This window comes from Hemiscyllium ocellatum, chromosome 7 (genome assembly GCF_020745735.1).
Source record: "Hemiscyllium ocellatum isolate sHemOce1 chromosome 7, sHemOce1.pat.X.cur, whole genome shotgun sequence".
In the NCBI taxonomy this organism is placed as follows: Eukaryota; Metazoa; Chordata; class Chondrichthyes; order Orectolobiformes; family Hemiscylliidae; genus Hemiscyllium; species Hemiscyllium ocellatum.
The window spans coordinates 66,049,207-66,070,912 of record NC_083407.1 but is presented as its reverse complement, the minus strand read 5'-3'; the positions used below and the strand labels follow the sequence as shown (position 1 = coordinate 66,070,912).

General features: G+C 38.1%; 1 protein-coding gene across 1 annotated transcript in view; it reads left to right on the top strand.

The window, feature by feature from the left end:
* dnah9l (dynein, axonemal, heavy polypeptide 9 like) overlaps positions 1–21,706 on the top strand; it is a 429,781-nt gene that overhangs the window by 210,726 nt on the left and 197,349 nt on the right. Inside the window, exons 46-50 of the mRNA XM_060828114.1 lie at positions 903–1,076; positions 3,156–3,360; positions 5,265–5,430; positions 6,160–6,262; positions 14,076–14,315. Of these exons, the coding sequence (XP_060684097.1) occupies positions 903–1,076; positions 3,156–3,360; positions 5,265–5,430; positions 6,160–6,262; positions 14,076–14,315 (888 nt within the window). The remainder of the gene's footprint in view (positions 1–902; positions 1,077–3,155; positions 3,361–5,264; positions 5,431–6,159; positions 6,263–14,075; positions 14,316–21,706) is intronic.

Here is a 21,706-nt window from a genome sequence, read left to right as displayed (position 1 = left end):
TCTTTGGATGCTGGAGATCTGAAACAAAACAGAAATTGCTGGTGAAACTCAGCAAGTCTGGCAGCATCTGAGGGGGAAAAAAGAGTTAATGTGTTGTGAATTTCTTCATCTGTGAGTTTCACCATCAATTTCTGTAAATGACAATGGACATAATTTGAAAAGTCACAAGGTGGGTTACTTGCCACAGAGTTCCCAGTCTATGACCCGTTCTTGTAACTATAGTACTTATGTAGCTAGTTTAGTTTTGTTTTTAGTTTCTTGCGAATGGCAACCCCACATGGTTGCTGGTGGGCAATTCAGCAATGTTAATGTCATTAAATGTTAAGGCAAGAGTGTTGACACTCTTCTTCGGGATGGGCGTTGCCTGTTAAGCATTGCTGTTAGTACTATGTATGATTTAAGTGTACCAGTTATTTTGTTCTGAAAATGTGTTGCTGGAAAAGCGCAGCAGGTCAGGCAGCATCCAAGGAACAGGACGATCGACGTTTCGGACATAAGCCCTTCTTCGGGCATGAGGGAAGTTCTCCATTCCTGAAGAAGGGCTTATGCCCAAAACGTCGATTCTCCTGTTCCTTGGATGCTGCCTGACCTGCTGCGCTTTTCTAGCAACACATTTTCAGCTCTGATTTCCAGCATCTGCAGTCCTCACTTTCTCCTCAGTTATTTTGATCACCTTACTTTTGTAAAAGGACTTTTAAAAATTGATTGGTTAGCATAATTGGTATTTTATAAGATCTTTAAACTTAAATTGTCCAAGACATCCTTTAGATGCTGTACACCCATGCCAGTCTAGTTTTATATTGTAGGAAAGAGACAACATTAGTTTATGTTGATGTTCAGTTGTCTTACCAGCTGTATTACTGTTATACAATTGACTAAATTGTGGCTGTTTTGTTAACTAGCTAATTGACTACCGTGGCAAATTTAGTAGATGGTGGACCAAAGAAATGAGAGGCATCAAATTCCCATCCCAAGGGACAGTCTTTGATTATTACATTGACTCTGACACCAAAAAGTTTACTCTGTGGACAGAAAAAATTCCGAAATTTGAAATGGAACCCGATGCCCCTCTACAGGTATGTTTTTTCAGAGCAAATTGACAGGAGATTTGTAAACAAAAAGACATACAAACAGAGCAAAATACCCATTTAAATGATTCAAATAGGAATTAAGTATTGTATAATTGGCTTTTAACCAACTAAATGACAGCTATTACATGTTGCTTTTCTTTGAAGTAGGACATTGTACTTTTGTTCTGCTAAATTCTGTTACATAAAAAAGTCAAGGTTGATGGTGACTTGAATTGGCATTGATCTGGCCCTTTCAGATCCCAGTTGTACATTTAAATTTTAATGTTTCCATCATTTGTTCTTAAGTGCGAATTAACAGCCTTGATCTTTCTCTTAAGTTTCTTTTCTGAGAAAGGGCTCAAATTTAATTCAACACCGGAGATTTACTGCTTTTCTATATTCCACCAGGCAGAATCAATAATGTGACTGAAGTGAAGAAGATAAAAATTTATGGTATCTTGCAATTTAATGGTTGAAAAGATGCAATTTGAGAGATCATAAATTGTGAAGGAGTTTATGCTTCATTGCCTCTGATTCACTGCTTGCTGTTAGAACTTGATTTGTTACTGTCCATGATGTGTGATTAATGATGTGATCAATGCTTACCTCTGTGCAAGGCTTCATTGCTAATGCTCTTCATTAGAATAAATAAAAGACAGTGATTTTAAAAAAAACTTTGAAATATAAAATTGCAGTTCTTTCCATTGCAGATTAGCTTTCTTAGGCACTGCCTTCAAAATGTCCACCCACATTGCATTGCTTGTGTTTTTTGAACTTTACAGAAACTTGCATTGCTTCAATTAGCCTTTATAATCACCATTACAGAACGAGAGAAAATAATACTGGATTGGCAAGATGCAGGCTGCATCGTTGGTGATCCAACAACCATTGATTATATTTAGCTGGACAAAATAAATTAAATTGGAGCAGTTTTGGAATAGCTTGTGGACAAATGGTGTAAATTACAAACATCACAGAAAATTAAGATGTTTGGCTTTATCTACTATTACTGGCAGAAACATTTCATTCTGAACTCAAATCTTTCTGTATAATGTTTAAACATAATACTCTAAAAGTTAAACAAATATAAAATTTGCTAATGATCATATTTAATATTTAAATCTGTCTCGTATGTTGCACAAAGAATAATCTTCAAAAAATATTGTATCACCATTGAAATTATTTTTTGGATTTACCAGGATTTGTGTTAAATGTGCAACATTTTCACTCTGCCCACACTGCATGTTTCAGCACATGTTCCGAGATATAGCTACACATTTCAAGTCAGTCTTTTATCTTTTTATTTTGATTTCTTAAAGAAACATTAAAGCTTCTTCATACATGCTTAAAATGGTAAAAGCATGCCGTGCTTTATTAACACCACCTACAATAATCCTTCTTTATAAGAAGGATTTGATTTACCACAGCCTTGAATGAAACATCAATTTTTAAAAAAATTTCTTGCATTCATTAAAAATCTCATAAAAGACCCTATTACAACTTATTTGTCACCCGACCTATTGCGTACAAGTATTTTTAAAGCCAGTGTGTTTCCAGAGTTCTTATTGGAAGCAATTTTAGGATATGGAGTGGCAAAAAAATCAGCCTGCTAACACTTGTCTCTCAGTTTGTGGACTTGAGATCCAATGAAAACTGGAAAGCACAATCTAAGCTGTCACTTCATTGTCGTACTGAGGAAAGGATGCATTGTCTGATGTGCCATCTTTTGTGTGAGACATTAAGCAGAGACACTGTCTGCTTGTTCTAGGTGGATGCAAAAGATTCTGTCCCGTAATTTATAGAAAAGTAGTGAGTTTTCCTGGTATTCTAAACCAAAAATAATCAAATTATTAACTGGATATTTAAATATTTTACTGTGTATAGAACTTTTTATGCAAATTGACTATTTTATTTGCTCATAGGTGTGTTTTCTCCCAAAAAGTGTCAATGCATAAAAATGCTTTTAAATCAACAGATTTCTTATTATAATGAAATATATCCTCTTGCAAGGCCTTATTTAATTGGTGGTACTTTACAGTAACAGTACTGGACTATTTCAGATGTTGTGTTTTCTTCTGCAAATAGGATGTACTAGTTCACACTCAAGAAACTGTCGGCCTTACGTATTTCATTGATTTACTAGTGAGGAAGGGAAAACCGGTGATGTTAGTTGGAAATGCAGGGGTAGGAAAGACTCTCCTTGTATCAGAAGAAGTTTCAAAGCTAATTGAAGATTATATTATAACTAAAGTTCCTTTCAACTACTACACAACATCTGCCATGCTCCAGAGTAAGTAGTTTTGTCTTCCACTTATCTTAAAGACAATTACATTAACTAGTTAGAGAAACAAAAATATATTTCTATCTAAATTAGATTATTGATTTTAATTCCTTTAATAATTGTGGAGGAGCACAAGTTTAAGATTAATTATTGCTAACTTGCCGTGCATTCTAGAATGAATTGATATTATGGTCTGGCTACTATTCACACCACAGAACAAGGAAGAGAAGCGTGCATGACTTTTTGATATGCATGGTTTGATTATAGCCATTGTACATGAATGGGTGTCCATCTGGCAGGTTATTCACAGTATTTTAAACAGATCAATGAAACTGGTCATCTCATTCAATTTTAAAACTTTGTGGGGTAGTAATTCTTGACTGTCAGCTGTATTTGAAGCAAAAAATATGGGTCAGACTTGAGAGTAGGATTGAAACAAAGCACCTTTGTAGTCCTTTTGATGGACAGCTGTGTGACCAGGGAGCGTCCCAATTATAGCGTTAAATTGACCTATCTACCTCCTCACTCAGCCATCGCTCAGCAGAGGGGTTGGGATAGTTCACTTCCATAATTGTCTTGGGGTCACACAACAACTGAAGAACCATTTTTGGGATTTGAGCTTTGAAATAACGTTAGGAGAAGCAGATTAATTTATTTTAAATATGTGTAATGAAAGACAGTTTCAACACCATTTTCAAAATTTTCTGCATAACACTATTCATTTGTTTACTTTAAGTTACTTTATAATGTAAGTCTCCTCTTGACAGACTGTACACTCAATTCACCAGCTGATTATGAGGATTACCTGATGACTTAGGCTGCAGTATGCCTTTTAAAAACTACTGCCCATGATATATCTATCTTCAAGAATTCTCAGTTGATATTATTTTAGAACAGAGTAATTGCAACATCTGCAATTTGTCTGTCTTTCCAAATCTTCACCCCATACATTGTTGGCAGTTCCAACTGTCAAGAATCATTACCTCACCATGTCAATCACCTAGAAGGTTCTACGTTTGACAGTTTTATCACTGAACACTTTAAATGACATGAGCCAATTCATGTTCAATAACCACCTCTTGACCATGAATATTAATTGCCTCCAGCACTGCACATGCCTCCGAACAAGGCACTATTATTAAAACAGGTGGTAATTCCTATCAGGTGTTAGAAAGCAACAATTGATAGTTGATCATAATGGTGTTCACAGTGTTACTAGCAAGAGAAATTGAAAATCAAAACTACATTTTTTCAGTCTTTTTTTTACCTTGAATGGTAATATGCTTTGATTGCCATGCTATAGAGAATAGTAGTCATACAAAATGATGTCTTAATTATTGTTATGGCAATTTTGCTGTACAGACGTGGATGGCCCTTCTATGACACATTATGTATGCCTTCAGAAAACAGTGTCATATTTAAGCAGGTGACCTTAGAATGAAGGGGCTTGCATGATACAGATTGATTCTGTGGCATCCAAATTTAGCTTCAGCTTTGATATGAAGCAATATCATCGTTGTGCATGAAGGTCACCTGTTCTTCCTTTTACTTTGGCTCAGCTTCGTTCCTCCCATAATGGCTGAAACTGAGGATTAATTTGTTATAACTACTCACACCACAGAATAAGCGTATGTGTAAATGCCAGCAGAGGAAGGACTTAACACTCAAATCTTTAATTCATAGCTGATTGCTTTAAAACAAAAATTCTCTCGATTTGAATTAAAAATCCCATTGTAATTTTTAAATTATTTAATTTCTACAATTATCAAAAAATAATTCAGAGCTGTTAAACATACTGATAGTTCTGTTTTACTACTTTGTAGTAATATAAATTATTTTGCGAATATTGAAAAGTTCTCTAAGAGCACAGATTGATTTGGCAACTTTGTAATACAAAATTTCTATAATCTCAGGAGTTCTCGAGAAACCTTTAGAAAAAAAAGCCGGAAGAAATTACGCTCCTGTAGGCACTAAAAGGTTGATCTATTTCATTGATGATCTTAACATGCCTGAAGTAGATGCCTACGGCACTGTCCAACCACATACACTAATTAGGCAACATTTAGATTACAGCCATTGGTAAGTGTATCCTGTTAGAGTTGGTGTGTTATTTTTAGTGAAGTCTATACTGCTGTTAATATTACAAAGGAAAATGTCATCTTTTAATGTTTAAATAAAGCTACTTAAAATAGCCAAGCTAAATATTTCATACTGAGTAAATGTTGTGCAGATTATTTCAGCCAAACAATGCGTTTGTATCAACAAGAATATACTTTGTTATACAATTCAGGCATCAGTATAAATATGCTATCACTTATTTCTAAAAATGTTTGTTGGAGAATGACCCCATTGTGGCCATTGGTAATGCTACATAACATGATCTAACCAAGTACATCACTGTAGAATTTTACTTATACATTCAAAGTTCGATGACTAAAATCATGAAAAGAGGTTATTTTTAGATGTAGAATTTGTTTTTGCAAAACTGACAGATTACAATTTTTAAAGTGATCTTGCCATAAACAGTACTGAAAATGTTGAACCTCCTCCGTGCGTGAGATCTTCAAACAATTGATCCACTTGTTGCAAAAATGAGCATTCTTACAGCTGTATTCTGATTTTGCCATTTTTATTCCGAGTAGCTAAACCATTCTTTCTGAATACCACTTGAAACTTGGATTAATCTGACATGTTAACTGTAAGGAGTTAAAAATAAATTGCACTATGGTAACAAACAGTGAAGAGGAAAATGTTGAGAAAATCATTCTTTGAGATTTTAAAAATTAACGTTTTTACCTCTTTCATTAGGTATGACAGACAAAAGTTAGTTCTGAAAGCGATTCATAATTGCCAGTATATTGCTTGTATGAATCCTGCTGCTGGCAGTTCTTCTATTAATATGCGTCTTCAGGTAGGAACAGTTTATTGTTTTTACACACATATCTGATTATATCAGGACATAATAGAAAGCAAGAACAAGAGAAAACAACTTTGTCTTTTGTGATCTGCCCCTTTATTATTCTGACTAATTAGTGTAACACCCTGTTGATGTTTGACTTCTCCCATGGGTGATGTCTTGAAACAACTTAATGACTCCTCTGCCCCAGTGGTCACCATTTTAGCAGAGTTTTCTTCTATAGGGATGGTACGATAGCTCAATGGTTAATTCTGCTGCCTCACAGCACCAGGGAACCAGGTTCAATTCCACCCTTTAGCGTCTGTGTGGAGTTTGCACGTTCTCCCTGTGTCTGCATGGGTTTCCTTCCACAGACCAAAGATGTGCAGGTGTGGTAGATTGGCCATGCAAAATTGCCCATTATATAGAGTGATGTGCAGGCTAGGTAGGTTAGCCATGGGAAATTGAGTTACAGAGACAGGGTTGGGTCTGGGTGGGGTCCTCTTTGCAGGGTCAGTGTGGACTCAATGGGCCAAATATAGATTTCACACTGTAGGGATCCTATGATTCTATATTGCTGTTGCACTTTTCATAAATTTAAATGTAAGTACTCTCGTCCAATTAGTTTGACTTACCTTTAAGCAAGAATATACCTTAAGAAATTACTTCCTGATTTCACTTGGAAATTGTTTTTTGGGGGACAATTATCTCAGCCCCACAACATCACTGCTGAAGTTCTTCAGGCCAACCATCTTCAGCTGCTTCATCCATGATCTTGCCTTTGTTGATGGATCAGAGGTATTGACTGATGGTTCCAATGTTCATTAACACTGTTAACTCTATTGACAATGAATCAATCTGTAGGCGTATGCAGCTAAATATGGGCCTCAGTTAAGGTTGGACAAATAAGTGAGAAGTAACATTGCTTAGCACTTGTTGGTGCCAATGATCATCTCCACTAAGACAGAATCATATCGCATGCTGTTGACATTCAGCAACATTACCTTGGTTGAATCCCTAACCATCGACTGTCCTAGGGATTACAGTTAAAAAGAAACTTTGATTGACCAGCCGTACAAAAAGCGACATGTCAGAGGCAGTGAATTCTGTAGCAATTAAGTAACTCCTCATGCCATCAAGGCTAAAGCAACCCATTTGATTAGCATAATATCAAAACCTGTGACTCTACAAGGGCAAGAGCAATAGATCTGTATAACCATCACCAACTGTGTGTTTTTCTCTAAGCCTCCTACATTGTTACTGGAACAACAATAAAGTTCCTTCAGCTGTTGCTGGGTCACAATTTTGGAATTTCCTTCCAAACAGCACTGTGTGTATACCAAACACCACATGGATTGAAGCAGTTCAAGAAGACAAATCACCAAATGGATAACAAATGTTGGCCTTGTTAGTGATTGCCATATCCTTTGAATGAATTTATTTTAAAAGCATACTTTTAATATAAAAAACCTCCCGACAGGTTTTCACCATGACTTTTTTCTGCCTTCACATTAACTTTTATTATTTTTCTTCACGTATCACTTTTTTAATAGTTGGGATTACTTCAGCAGGTTAGTTCCTCCTTGTATCATTATCAATGCACATATCTTCCTTCTGCTGCATCATGGCCAAATTTGCACAGAAACTTCATAGAATCCCTACAATTGGAAATAGGCCATTTGGCCCAAAAGGTCCACACTGACCCTCCGAAGAGGAACCCACCCAGACCCATTCCCTTACCATTTATTTTACATTTACCTCCTTACTAATGCACCTAACCTAAACCCTATGGGCAATTTAGCATGGCCAATTCACCTGACCTGCACATCTTTGGATTGTGGGAGGAAACCAGGGCACCTAGAGGAAACCCACACAGACACAGAGAGAATGTGTAAATTCCACCCAGACAGTCGCCTGAGGCTGGAATCAAACCCTGGCACCACTGAGCCACCATGCCACCCCAAACTCTATCTGTTTAGTGTATTATAAAGTCTCGGAGAACCTGAAGGCTATCCTATTCTAATATTTCACTTGCTCTGCGATAAAACATAAATTTGTTTAGACAAAAATATTATGATCATGTAATAACTTACCATTTTCTTTGCTGATGTTGAGCATTTCACCCTGGATCCTAAACTGTCATCAGTGCCTACAAGTCTCAATGCCTGTTAACTGTGTTTGTGTGTTTTCAAGTCAGTGATAATTTATGCAGCATTGTGTGAGTGCTGTTGTAATGGAGTTGTTGGGCATTGGGTTATTTTTGATCTATGAAAAGAGCAAAGGCACATCATATATAGGGCTGGATTTTTACACATTGCAGCTGACAGGTTTGAATGCGGGGGTATGTTAATTTAGCAGGTGGCTATCTAAAACTGTGAGAGGGCCACAGATATGCAAATGAGCTGCGTGATTATAGACTAATTGAAACTCTTTGTGTCTAACTGTTGGTCATTTAACAGTTTATTTCCACCTCCATTACTATTTTACCTGCAGTGGGAGGGGAGGCCCACGTCGTGCAGCATTTATTATGTGGGCTGGTGTAAGTGAAGAGTTCAGGGATTTTCTTTTCAGAGGTAATGTATCAAACTGTATCCCCCAACTCCCCCTTGTCCGATCCTCACTTGCATTTATCCCCTCTTTCTTAGCCCCTCATAAATCCAGACTCCAGCTCCTTCAACTTCCTCACCAAGACCCTAGACTTGACAGGACTTCCATTAAATCGAAAACGTTGGAAGATGTTTTCAGGACAAATTCTATGAATACAAAACTTTACACACAGGCAAGCTGACAACTATTTCTCCAGCATTCAAACCTCACAGATTCATTGAAAGATGTTTTCACTTTCTTGACCCTGATGAGTTCCACATAGCTTCAGGAATCCTTTTTAAATCAGAAGTCTACATACAATCCACAAGTAATTGATCATTTGGTTATATTTAAGTTACTAAGCCAACATCTAAAGAAGGCATTGCATTACTGCCTTCACCAGGCAATTAGGGATGGGCAATAAATGCTGGAGTAGCCAGCGATCCCCATATCCAATGAGCAAATCTTTAGTAAGACATTAGTGGAGCATTCAGTAAAATGTCATGGTTCTTGTGACTGGGCGTAAAGAGGAATGTGAGATTTTTACCCATTTGGATCACATGTTATGATAGTGACGATATTATGAGCTTTTCTCTTAAATGAGTACTGGCGTACTGATGGTTAGATATGATAGAACATCCTGCTTCCAAAATAAAAGCTAATCTCAAAAAAGATATATATGGTTGTACTTAGGCACTTGCTGTCGATTCAATAATTACATGAACAGGTTAAACAGAGTTTACAAAACTAGCTTTTCAAACTTCAGTGTAATTCTTTGAAGTTTGACAACCAATCCTGATCTGCTGATTGCACACCCATCCAAAGAGGTACGTGTTGTTCTTTGTTGTTTTTGTTTGACAGTTTAGTTGGACTTCATTGTTGTTACTCAACATCACTGCATAATCATTATCATTTCAGTGTTTCATCGCCATTCTATTTGTGCATGATAATTGTGTTGTACATTGACCTGAGCTGACCGCTTCCCTTCACAATGTTACATCATATCAGGAGTGACTTTGTATGATTTAGGATAATTGCAAATTTTTAGAGTCCTTTGGTGTACAAATTTTTCGATTTGGACTTATGGCCTGCACATACTGCATAGTTCACGTTTTTTTTATTTCTCTAGCTCCTTGCTCATCATGCATCTCTTTCATATTCTTCTGTCTTTGAAGGAACATGTCTTGTGTTTCGGAATGAGTAGACAGTCGGTTGCTGGCCAGGTCGATCGCACTTGCCTTCTGAGTATTTGATGTACTGGGAATTTGGAACAAATCTGGAACATAGGAACAGGAGTAGGCCACACAGCCCACCATTCAGTGAGATCGTGGTTGATCTTTGGTCTAACTCGATTGGTATTGCATGAGCATCTGACAGTGCAGTGTGAAAATTATGCTTTGTTTCTCAACTGTCATAGACCTGACCATCGATCCCACCTCTAAAAATATAGCTTGGAGATAGCCTAGACCCTAACTTTTATATTTAATGTAAAGCAAATGTAGGGCACTGTTCTTGATGTAATTTGATTGGTCAACCACCAGGCTTTAAGTAAAACATACTTTACTCTTAGAACAGTTAAAATACGGATAAGGAAAAGTTGGCATAACTTTAAATGCTACTGAAATACTTAACAAGATAATGTATTATTTAACGACTAATCATCAACTGTTCCAATATAGGCAGCATCCCATTAACACACCCTTTGGCAAAAATGCAATTCACCTAAACGTTAGAATTCTCATCTGCTATCTTTCTCCAGTCCAGCCGAGAGAAATACTGAAAAAAACTGTGCATGTTTATTTCTGATGTGGAGGTGTCGCTGTTGGACTGGAGTAGACAAAGTTAAAAATCACACAACACCAGGTTATAATCCAACAGGTTAATTCGAAAGTACAGGCTTTTAGAGGGCTGTTCCTTTGTCAGGTAGCTCATGGGACAGGATCATAGGACACAGAATTTCTAAGAGGAAGCTTCCTGTTTAAAACTTCACTGTAGCAGTTTGGAACTCAGGCTTTTAGCTCGGCAGTCAGCAGAAATCTTCGACTAACTGAAAGCAAAACTAAAAACCTTGCTGGGTCTTTGTGAGCCCTGACCCAACCGACTCACGTTTCCTTTATCTAATTTTAAATAAACACCCAAGGAAAACAAAAACTGTTTACCATCTGGCTGTCTAAAGGAGACATTCGGTACCACTGTGGCAACATCTCTGCAAGAGAAACAGCACAGACCACATCTCTCTTGGAGGCACAGTACCATCATATAACACTTAATGATCATTAATTTATCAGATCTTATCATATTACCTCCTAAAACATTTGACTGATGATAGTGGGGTGATGCTGTGATATGGGTCACGCCCCACTTAGTGCACACATCCTGACATGGTTTACCAATGTACTGCAATCCATTGTAAGAAAGTATTTGATCCAGGACACCAAACAAACTGAAAATAGTGCTCATCATGTCAGCAATGTTTATGTTCAATGTGTTGATAAGTCATCAAACAATGGAAAATTTAGAGAAGTAATTCATCACTAGGGGTGTATACTTCCTGTGCACTGTGAATAGGTCTGTTGTTACTTTCATCCAAGGAGTGGATATAGATGTAGAGGCTCTCTCCATTGCTACAACTGAGATGATTGACATAATCACATGCATTCACGAGTCATTGAATATACTGATCCTTAGTTTGTGTCGTAGCTATGTGTTCAATACCTATGTGCCTGTGGTGTAACATGGACATGATATCTTACTGTAATTCTTTTAATATTAGGACATGTTTGCCCTTGAAAATTCTGCAATGTGCTCTGCCAAGTTAGTTTCTAGATGATCAAATGAACAAATCTCTGTGAAGTTATCACAATTTCAACTTTTGGTGCTGCTCAACTTCCATAATTATCAATTACGAATGTTCACACTGGCTCTGGCCAAAGTGTAACCAATCAACTTTGAGAACTTATTCAACTTTGTAGTTTAGAGCATGTACATGTAGATCCAGAAGAATGCGTTGGTCATAGTGTGGATTGGATACTCTGCTCAGCATATCAGATGTAATCATTTTAGTCTCTCACTTCAAAATCATATCTTTGGAGATTGTTACCTGATTCACTTTTGTCAAGTGTGGCTTGTTCTGCCACAGAAGGTGCAATTTGAATATTATGAATTTTGACTATAATGAGATCTATGCCACTGCTGGATGTTGGTATCTGCTAGGTAGATTTCAGAAAGGCTAGATGAGCTTGTGTATTGGCATGGTAGTGTGATTGTGCCAATGCAAAATGTCAGTGATATGATATACACTGAGACAGTCCAGGATCATACTTTGCCATGGATACCATATAATTGTGGAATCAGACATTTATAACAACTATTCATTGAATACAAATATTACATTCCTCAGGCACATATGTATCTGAAATGCTCGGGACCAGCTAGTTTTTGAAATTCAGAATTTTAAACATTTTAGAATAAGTGACAATTTGGTGAAATTTTAAAAAATCTTACTGAAGAGCAGACTCACAGTGAGAACTATGGGCCCTGAGACAGAATTGAGGCCTGCCAGTGTTGGGCCACGCCCCCCCCCCCCATGTTGCACCTGAGTGACATGCATCGAGTGGGTGCAGAGTTGGGTTAACTATTTGCACGCCAAACAACCTTGTTAATGAGAAAAATACTTCACAAAATACCTTTTGGATTTTGGAGCTTTTTGGATAATGTATTGTCTACTTGTACTAAGCTATTACTTTACAACAGTGAATTATGCTTCAAGTGATCTGAAGTAAGATGAAGTCATATGCCATGATGCCTCTTAAAGTTATACTGATAACTACCAATGAAATATAAAACAACAACTTGAACACTTCCGTTTTGCCTATAAATATTGCCATTCTATTTCCTTGCTGATTGTTTTGCATTACTACCACTTGGCTGGCTGCCTCCACCTCTGGGGTCTCCTCAGGCCATTGCTTAGTGAGGCTGTGCTTCTCGAGTGGTTTTGCTTGTTCTTCTTTCTCTGTCTGTCTGTCTGTCTCTCTCTCTCCCCCTTTCTCTCCCCCCTTCTCTCTCTCTCTCTCCCACCCTCTCTCTCTCTCCCACCCTCTCTCTCTCTTTCCCTTCTGTTTCTCCCCCACCACAATCTCTGTCTCTCTTTGTCAGTGTCTGCCTGTCTCTCACTGCAGTTCAGACAAGCACCATGGGGTTCCTTTCAATGGATCATAGTTTGCAGTTTTTGGGTAAGTCAAAGAAGCTGCAGTGTTTTGTTCTAGCTGTGGTAATGGAATTTGGTGGCTCTCTTCTAACCATCTGTTGGCTGTGGTCAGTACTTTACTACGTGGGTCTCACTGTTCCAGTGCTGACACATGGAAGAGAGCAGATGAGTGGAAAAGTGAAGTTTGGGACGGAGATGAGTGGTGGTCAGGTAAGAGCAGGGCAGGATATTGGTAGATGAGGTAGGAGACTGAGAGGAGAACTGGGGCAAGAGAGGAACAGGTGAAGGCAAAAGAAGGGAGGAGAACTGCTGAACTGAGCAGTTTTGGGCTAAACCCCTTAATCAGGAATGAAACTGGAAGCCTCAGGGTTGAAGAGATAATTGAGAGGGGATGGGGCTAGGGGGAAGGTAGCTGAGAGTGCAATAGATGGATAGAGGTGGGGATAAAGCTGGTAGGTCGGAGAGGAGGGTGGAGTGGTTAGTGGAAAGAAAGATGGACAGATGGGACAGGTCGTGAGGGCATTGCTGAACTGGTAGGTGGTGGGAAGGGAAATGAGGGACTGGTGAAATGCCATGAGGTTGGAGGGTCCTGGGGGCAGAAGGTAAGGTGTTTTTCCTCCAGGCATTGGGTGGTGAGGGAGTGGCGGTGGAGGAGGCCTAGGACCTGCATGTCCTCGATAGAGTGGGAAGGGGAGTTGAAGTGTTTGGCCACGGGGTGTTGGGGTTGATTGGTGCGGGTTTACTGGAGATGTTTTCTGATGCACTGTGCGAGAAGGCAACCTCCCATACCTTTTCAATGGTATCCATTTTGTAACTCTAGTTCCCTGTTAATTACCTGCCTGTTCAATCATCATGGATTGTTCAGCATAAAGAATATTTTGAAGAATTCTGAAACAATGCGATAAGTAACATCAAATTGATGAGTACTTGAAATAATAATGATTATCTTCTGGAATGAGGTGTACTAATTTTATAAGACTGTTTATGATATTTTAGTAACTTTGGATTTTGATTTCATGTTTTCTTGTTTTGCAGAGACATTTCTCTGTTTTTGCAGTCAATTTCCCTGGAGCAGATGCGCTGGCCACCATATACAGCAACATTCTTAATGCACATTTTCAAGAACACAGTTTCACTCACAGCATAATAAAAATTGTTCATACTGTTGTTCAGGCTGCAATCTGTCTTCATCAGAAAATGACTCAGAACTTTCTGCCTACAGCAATTAGATTCCATTATATTTTTAACCTACGAGATCTGTCCAACATTTTCCAGGTATATTTACTATTTGAATATTAACTGTTACTTTGATTCATGACATTGGATGTAATCAGTTGCTGTAAAAACTATTTCGCAAATAACTTTTTAAAACCAACTTCTCTCATACAAGTGTTTTTAAGTATTCTATTTATATGTGCATTTTATGTATTGACAGTGTTAATATATTTCACATTTCCAGTGAACATTCTGTTAACCCTTGCTGTTTGAACATTAAAAATATAATTCCACTAATGAAAAAACACATTTAACATGTTAGTAATCAAGTCACTATTTAGGTCATGCGAGTATGACTATAATTAAAAAGTACTTCATTGCCTTTAAAGTACTTTATAAATGCAGGCCCTTATTTTTCTGTTTTAATGTTGTATACCATGGTATTATTTACATCCATGCCAAAGGTTGATTATGAAGTACATAAAATCTGAAATTACGCTATTATAAATCATATTGTTAATTGTTTGCAATAGAGATTGAAGTTAATATGTTGTAGTTTTTTGCTGCAGTATTTATTGCCAGTAAGCATTATTTCCACAAATGAAAACTATTTAAATTTTCAGTATGCCAAAATAGGAATTAGAAATTAACTTGATCTTCTCCCCATAACCACACCTGCGGGGTGTTCTGGCAATGCAGAGCCAGATTTTTATAGTAGTTAACTTTGCAACCACTGTTTTACACCAAAATGAATAGACATAATCAAAATATTCCTAGTTGCATTTAATTAAAAATCAAAATTTGTCCTAACTGCCATTTATTTTCAGTAGCTTTAAAGAAATTATCAATAAAATGTGCACAGGTGAAAAAAGAATTATGTAATAATAGGGATTTGCAATTTCCTTATATTAATTGAAATCCACAAAGTATGAAAAAAGGGTAAGAATTCTTAAAATCTATTCAAAAGAACTTTTTAAAATCAACACATAGAAAGTCCTATAAGAGAGGGCAGTACTGGATCTAATTTTAGTGAACAAGCCAGACACATTTTAAAAATGTCAGTGGGGAAACAATTCACTGATAGTAAGAAAAGCTCAGTAAGATTTAAGTGAGTGACGAAAAAGGACCAAGTTAGACCAGAAGTAAAGTTTATGAGTTTGGGAAAGATTGATTTTTAAAATGTAGAGACAGGATATGGTCAAAGTTTTTGGGTGAAATTACTTGTTGGAAAATCTGCATCAGAGCAGTGGGAGTCATTCAAAATGGAAGTAGAGTGCAAGGACAGCATGTTCCAGCAAAGGTGAAAGGTGGTTCCAATAAGTCCACAGAACCTTAGATATCATGCGATGCACAGGAATGCATCAGGGAAAAAAAGGAAACTTATTGCAAATATCCAGAGGATCAAAACAGCTGAAGCCCTAGAGGAGTTTAGGAAGTGCAGAGGGTTACATAAAGAAGTATGAGATCAAAGATGGGTCAAATAAAGGAAAATCCAAAGACATTTTCTAAGTATATTAGAAAAAGAGAGTAACCAGGCAAATAGTATTCGGAAAATGTAGCAATCTGTGTGTCATGCTGGAAAATACAGGTGAGATTTTAAATGAGTACTTTGCGTTTGTTTTCACTACAGAGAAGGACAAAGTAGCTATAAAGATGAAGGAAGGGGGTCTGTGACATACTTGAACAAACTAGCCTTGAGCAGGATGAAGTACTCATGTTTTTGATGGGATTAACAGGCAATAAATCCCCAGGTCCAGATGTATCTTGGGTTGTGGGAGGCAAATGAGGAGATTGCATGGGCTCTGGAATTAATTTTCAACTCCTCTCTGGGCACAGGAGAGGTTCTAGTGGACTGGAGGGTAGCTAATATGGTACCATTATTCAAGAAGTGTTTTAGGAGTAAACCAGGAAAATGATGGAACAGTGAGTCAAACATCAGTGGTATGGGAACTATTGGGAAAAAAAAATCCAGGGGACATATCAATCTCTAATTAGGCAAGCATTAATTAAGGATATTCAGCTTGGCTTTATTAGGGGAAGATTATGACTTTGCATTTTCAAGGAGGTGATGATATGTAAATGAGGGTGGTGCATTTGATGTAGTCTGCATGGACTTCAGTAAGCCTTCACAGGGGAGACTGATCAAGTGCAAAGGACAGTGTAACACAACACAGGAACAGGGCTTTTGGCCCGTCAAGACTGCAGCAACACATGATTCCTTTCTAAACTTTTTACCTTTTGCCTCTGTGCTGTCTGTATTCCCACCGATTCACATATCTAAGTGCCTCTTAAACTTTGCGATTTGCCTCCACCATCTCCTCTGGCAGTGCATTTGAGGCACTTGCCACCCTCTGCATTTAAAAAAAACTTGCTTCTCACATCTCCTTTGAGATTTGTATCCTTTTACCTTAAATCTATGTCCCCTCATAATTTACATTTATACCCTGAGAAAAAAGTCCAACTATCCATTCTTTCTATGCCTCCATAATTTTGTAAACTTATATCAGATCATCCCTCATCCTTCAATGTTCAAGTGAAAGTAAACCAATCTTTCTTCATAGCTAATGTCCTTCAAGCCAGGCAGCATCCTGATAAACAGGTTCTATACCCAAGAAGATAAGAGCCCAAGGGAACAATAGCCATTTGGCAAATTGGATCCAAATTTGGTTTAGCGACTCAAGATCAATCGAGATAGTTGAAAAACGTTTTAATGACTAGAAGCCTTGTGTCCAATGGTACCGCAGGATTTGATGTTTGGTCCCTTGTTGTTTGTAGTATACATTAAATATAGACATGAAGATACTTACAATCAGTAAGTCTGTAGAGGTGCAAAAATTGTTGGTGAGAAGTAACCTAGAGGAAAGCCTTAGACGCAGGATGGTATAAATGGACTGGTCAGATGAGTAAATGAAATTTAATCCTGAAAAGTGTGATTGATGCGTTTTGGGCATACATGATGAACAGTAGGACCCAAGGAAGTATAGAGGATTAGAAAGACTGTGTGCTTTCATAGATTCATGAAAGCAGCAAAACAGATAGACAAGAAGTAGTTAAGAAAGCATATGGAATACCTTTGGTTTTATTGGTCAAGGTATTGAATACAAGAGCAGGGAAGTTATGATGGACTGGCATAAGATGTAAGTTAAACCTCAGTTGGAGTACTGAATGTATTTCTGGTTACCGCACTTTAGGAAGGATGTGATTGTACTAGTGAGGGTGCAGAGAGGATTCACCAGGATGCTGCCTAGACTGAAGTATTTCAGCTACGAAGGGAGGTTAGATAAGCTGGTGTTGTTTTCCTTAGAGCAGAGAATACTGAGAGAGGACACCATTGAGGAATATAAAATTATGAGGTGCAAAAAGCTTCCCCGAGCGGGGTCAATAACAGGGGGCATAGCTTTAACATAGGGGGCAGGATGTTTGGAGGAAATTTGAGGTAAGTTATTTCACCCAGAGCATGCTGAGTATCTAGAACTCTGTGCCTGAAAGGATAGTGAAACCCTCACAACATTGAGAAATATTTGGATGTGTACAAGGCTAGGGGCCAAGTGCAAGAAAATGGGATTAGAGTAAATAGGTGCTTGATGACAAGTGCTGGTACGAGGTGCCAAAGGGGTCCTTTCCATGCTGTAAGATTCTATGACTCTTAACTGTAAGCAGAAAATAATTAACATTAAAACTGTGCCCACTTCAATCATTTGTGTTCAACATGCCTTCAGGAAAGGGGTTGAAAAAGAACGAAACATTGTTTGGAGAGGGGACTTGCAGACAAGTAAGATGTGCTACTGTCTAAATGAGAGTTCCTACTTTCCCTCTTCACTAAGACTCTCAAAAAGTATGTTTTTTTTACTTTTACTGGGGGATTGTATACTGTTTAACAAAGTAAATTGAAACATGCTGCTATGCAAAATGTTATTAGTGTTGCTTTTCCACAATTCAAACTATTATTAGCAGTGACTGGTCAACAGTTAGGAATAATTCAATGCTGATCCACATAATCAATCAACTAATGGCATATTTTGTCTACTAAATTTATTGAGAGTGGAAAATTGTTCAACTTATCCAACGCGGTCTGTGGTTTGTGAAGCATATTATACTGCTTTGAAATTGGAGCCAATCTCTGATCATTGCATTGGTTTAAAAAGACTGTGTTTAAATAAATAACCATTAATTTGTAATTATAAAACTGGCTACTACACATCAACACATAACTAGCTAATGGTTTTCGATAGATATAAGTAATTTTCACATCCTCAAAATCAAGTTGCTCACAAGTGTGTACTAAGTACTGATTAAAATGCTTATTTTTGTGCTAAGCCCATTTCAGCTTTATTAATCAATGTTCTCCAAGTTATCACTCCTAAATACATTCGTAATTTATTTTATGAAGGAAATACACTTTTTTTCAGACGTTCATTCTAATAAGCCAATTGCACTGCTTCAAGGCGAATTGTATGTTTGTGAATATGCAAGTAAGTGGCCAGAAATGTGAGCACTGAAACGCTAAAGTGCGTGCAAATTTGGATGCAATTGGTAGTTGGTTCACTGGTTACACCCCATACAGAAATGCTATCCAAAGCTTTCTTGCATTTTTGTTTTCATGTCAGAAACAAGGAAGTTATAATGGGGGATAAAATATATGGCAAATCAATTAAATGTGTGCAAAAAAACCCCAAAGAACTGTGGATGCTGAAAAGCAAAAGCAAAAACAAAAATAGAAAATTCTGGAAAAACCCAGGCCCAGTAGCTAAAACAAAAGGGTCACTGGAGCCAGAACATTAACCCTGCCTTCTCTCCACAGATGCTGCCAAATCAATTAAATACATATTTGGTTTTGTCTTCACAAAGGAGCTCAGAAATGGCGTCCTAAAAGTATTGGTGAACACAGAGTCGAGACAAAAGGAGGAACCAAGAGGAATCAGTATTAGTAGGAAAAATGATGTTGGGGAAATTGGTGGGATTTGGGGTCAATAAATCCCCATGGCTTGATCATCTCTGTCACAGAGTACATACGGACCCTAGAAACAGTGGATGCATTGGTGGTCATCTGTCAGGATTCTATAAACTATGAAAGAACAATTACACTAGTTCTATTTAAAAATGGACATAGAAAGAAAACAAAATTATAGACCAAATAGCCTGACATCAGTATTGAGGAAAATGCTAGAAAGATATATGAGCAAGGATATCTTCCTGCAATTAGATAAGGATTTGTTGAGACCACACCAGGAGGGTTGTGTTCAGTTTTGGTCTTATTTGATATTCTGGCTATGGAGGGAGTGTAGCAAAAGATTACCAGACTGATTCCTGGGATGAAGGATTAATGTGTCAAGGGATAATGGATGATATTCACTGGAGTTTAGAAGAATGGTGGGGGAGTGGGGGCGGGGAGCTGAATCTTATAGAAACTTTTAAAATTTTTAACAGCATTAGACAGGGTGAACACAGAAAAGACGTTCCTGATAATTGGAGAGTCCAGAACCAGGTTCAGAGTTTAAAGATAGGGGATAAGCCATTTAGGACTGAGCTGGGGAGAAATCTCTTTACCTAGAGAGTGGTGAGCCTGCGAAATTCTCTGCCCAGAAAGTGGTTGTCAAAACTTTGAATGTTTCCAAGAAGGACTTAGACACAGTTATTGGAACTAAAGATATGAAAAACTATGGGGAGAAAGTGGGAACAAAGTACTGAGTTGGATGATCAGCTATGATCATATTACATGTCTGAGCACGCTCAAAGGGCTGAAAGGTTCTCCTGCTTTCTTTTCTACATTTATGAGGTTGTTGACTTGCTTGCCGAGCTGGTAAGTTTGTTCGCAGACATTTCGTCATCATTCTAGGTAACACCAGCAGTGCACCTCTGGTGAAGCATTGGTGTTATGTCCTGCTTGATATTCATATGTCTGGATCTACTGGGGTTGGTGATGTCATTTCCAGTTTAGTTGTTGGTTCTGTTTCTTAGTGGTTGGTACATGGGGTCTAATTCTACATGTTTGTTAATGGAGTTCCAAGTTGATTGCTGGGCTTCTAGGATTTCCCATGTATGTCTCAGTTTGGCTTGTCCTAATTGAGATGGCATCCTTCATTATCTGTGTGTATAGATATAGATAGCTGGTTATGTCTCTTGGTGGCTTGTTGATGTTCATGTACCCTTGTGGCTAATTTCCTTCCTGTTTGCCCCAGGTAGTGTTTTTGGCAGTCTTTATATGGTATTTTGTGTATAATACTAGTCCTGTTGGTTGTAGGTGTACAATCTTTTATACTTGTTAGTAGCTGTCTTAGTTGGTTTGTGGGCTACCATAATATCCAGGGGTCAGAATAGTCTGATGGTCATTTCTGATATGACCCTAATGAATGCCAGTGTGTATAGATGTGTTGTATCTTCCTGTTGTGGTCTGTTGTGTGAGTATTGGTGGACTACGCTTTCTGGGTACCTGCTGTTTCTGAAGATGTGTAAGTGTCCTCCTTCTACTTACACTGCAGCACCCTGGAGCTGTTTTATTAAGGCTCACTTGAACAATGTTCTGATGCACCTCTGTTTGAGGTTATTGGGATAATTGCTGTTGTAGTTGATTATTTGTCCTCTGGGTGGCCCTCCTGTATTTGCTGGTCTACAGGTCCCCATTGGCCTTGAATTTGGCCATTGTGTCCAGGAAAGGAGTTCGTTGTTGTTCTCTTCTTCCTTGGTGAATTTTATGCCGGTAAGGATGTTGTTTATGAGTTGGTGGGATTCCTCTAGCTGTGAGTGTTTGGAAACTTCAAAGGTGTCATTTACATAGCGGATCCACAGTTTAGGCTGGATAGCAGGCAGTGCTGAGCATTCTAGTCTTTGCATGATCACTTTTCTATTTGTTCTGATATCTGTGATCCCACGAGTGTTCCTTGATTTGTTTATATACCTGGCCGTTGATGAGGTGGGTCGTGCTTCAACACCCATGGGATCACCGATATGAGAGCTAATAGGAGAAATAGTCATGCAAAGACTAGATTGGACAATACTGCCCATTATCCAGCCTAAACTGTGGATCCACTATAAGGATTACACTTATCTCATTACCAAACTCTCACAACTAGAGAAAACTCACCAGCTCATAGACGACATCCTTGCCAGCATAAAATTGACAAAGGAAGAAGAGAATAACAACCAACTTGCCTTCCTGGATGTACTGGTTGAACGCAAAGCTAATGGGGAGCTCGATACCAGCAGATACAGAAAGGCCACCCACGCAGACCATGTACTCAACTACAACAGCAACTAGGAGAAAGTGAGGACTGCAAGTGCTGGAGATCAGAGTTGAGAGTGCGATGCTGAAAAAGCACTGCCAGTCAGGCAGCAACCGAGGAGTAGGAGAATCGACATTTCGGCTATAAGTCTTTCATCAGCAACTATCCCAACAACCACAAACAGTTGAGTGAGACATAATACACTATAGCACCCTGGAACTGCACAAAGTA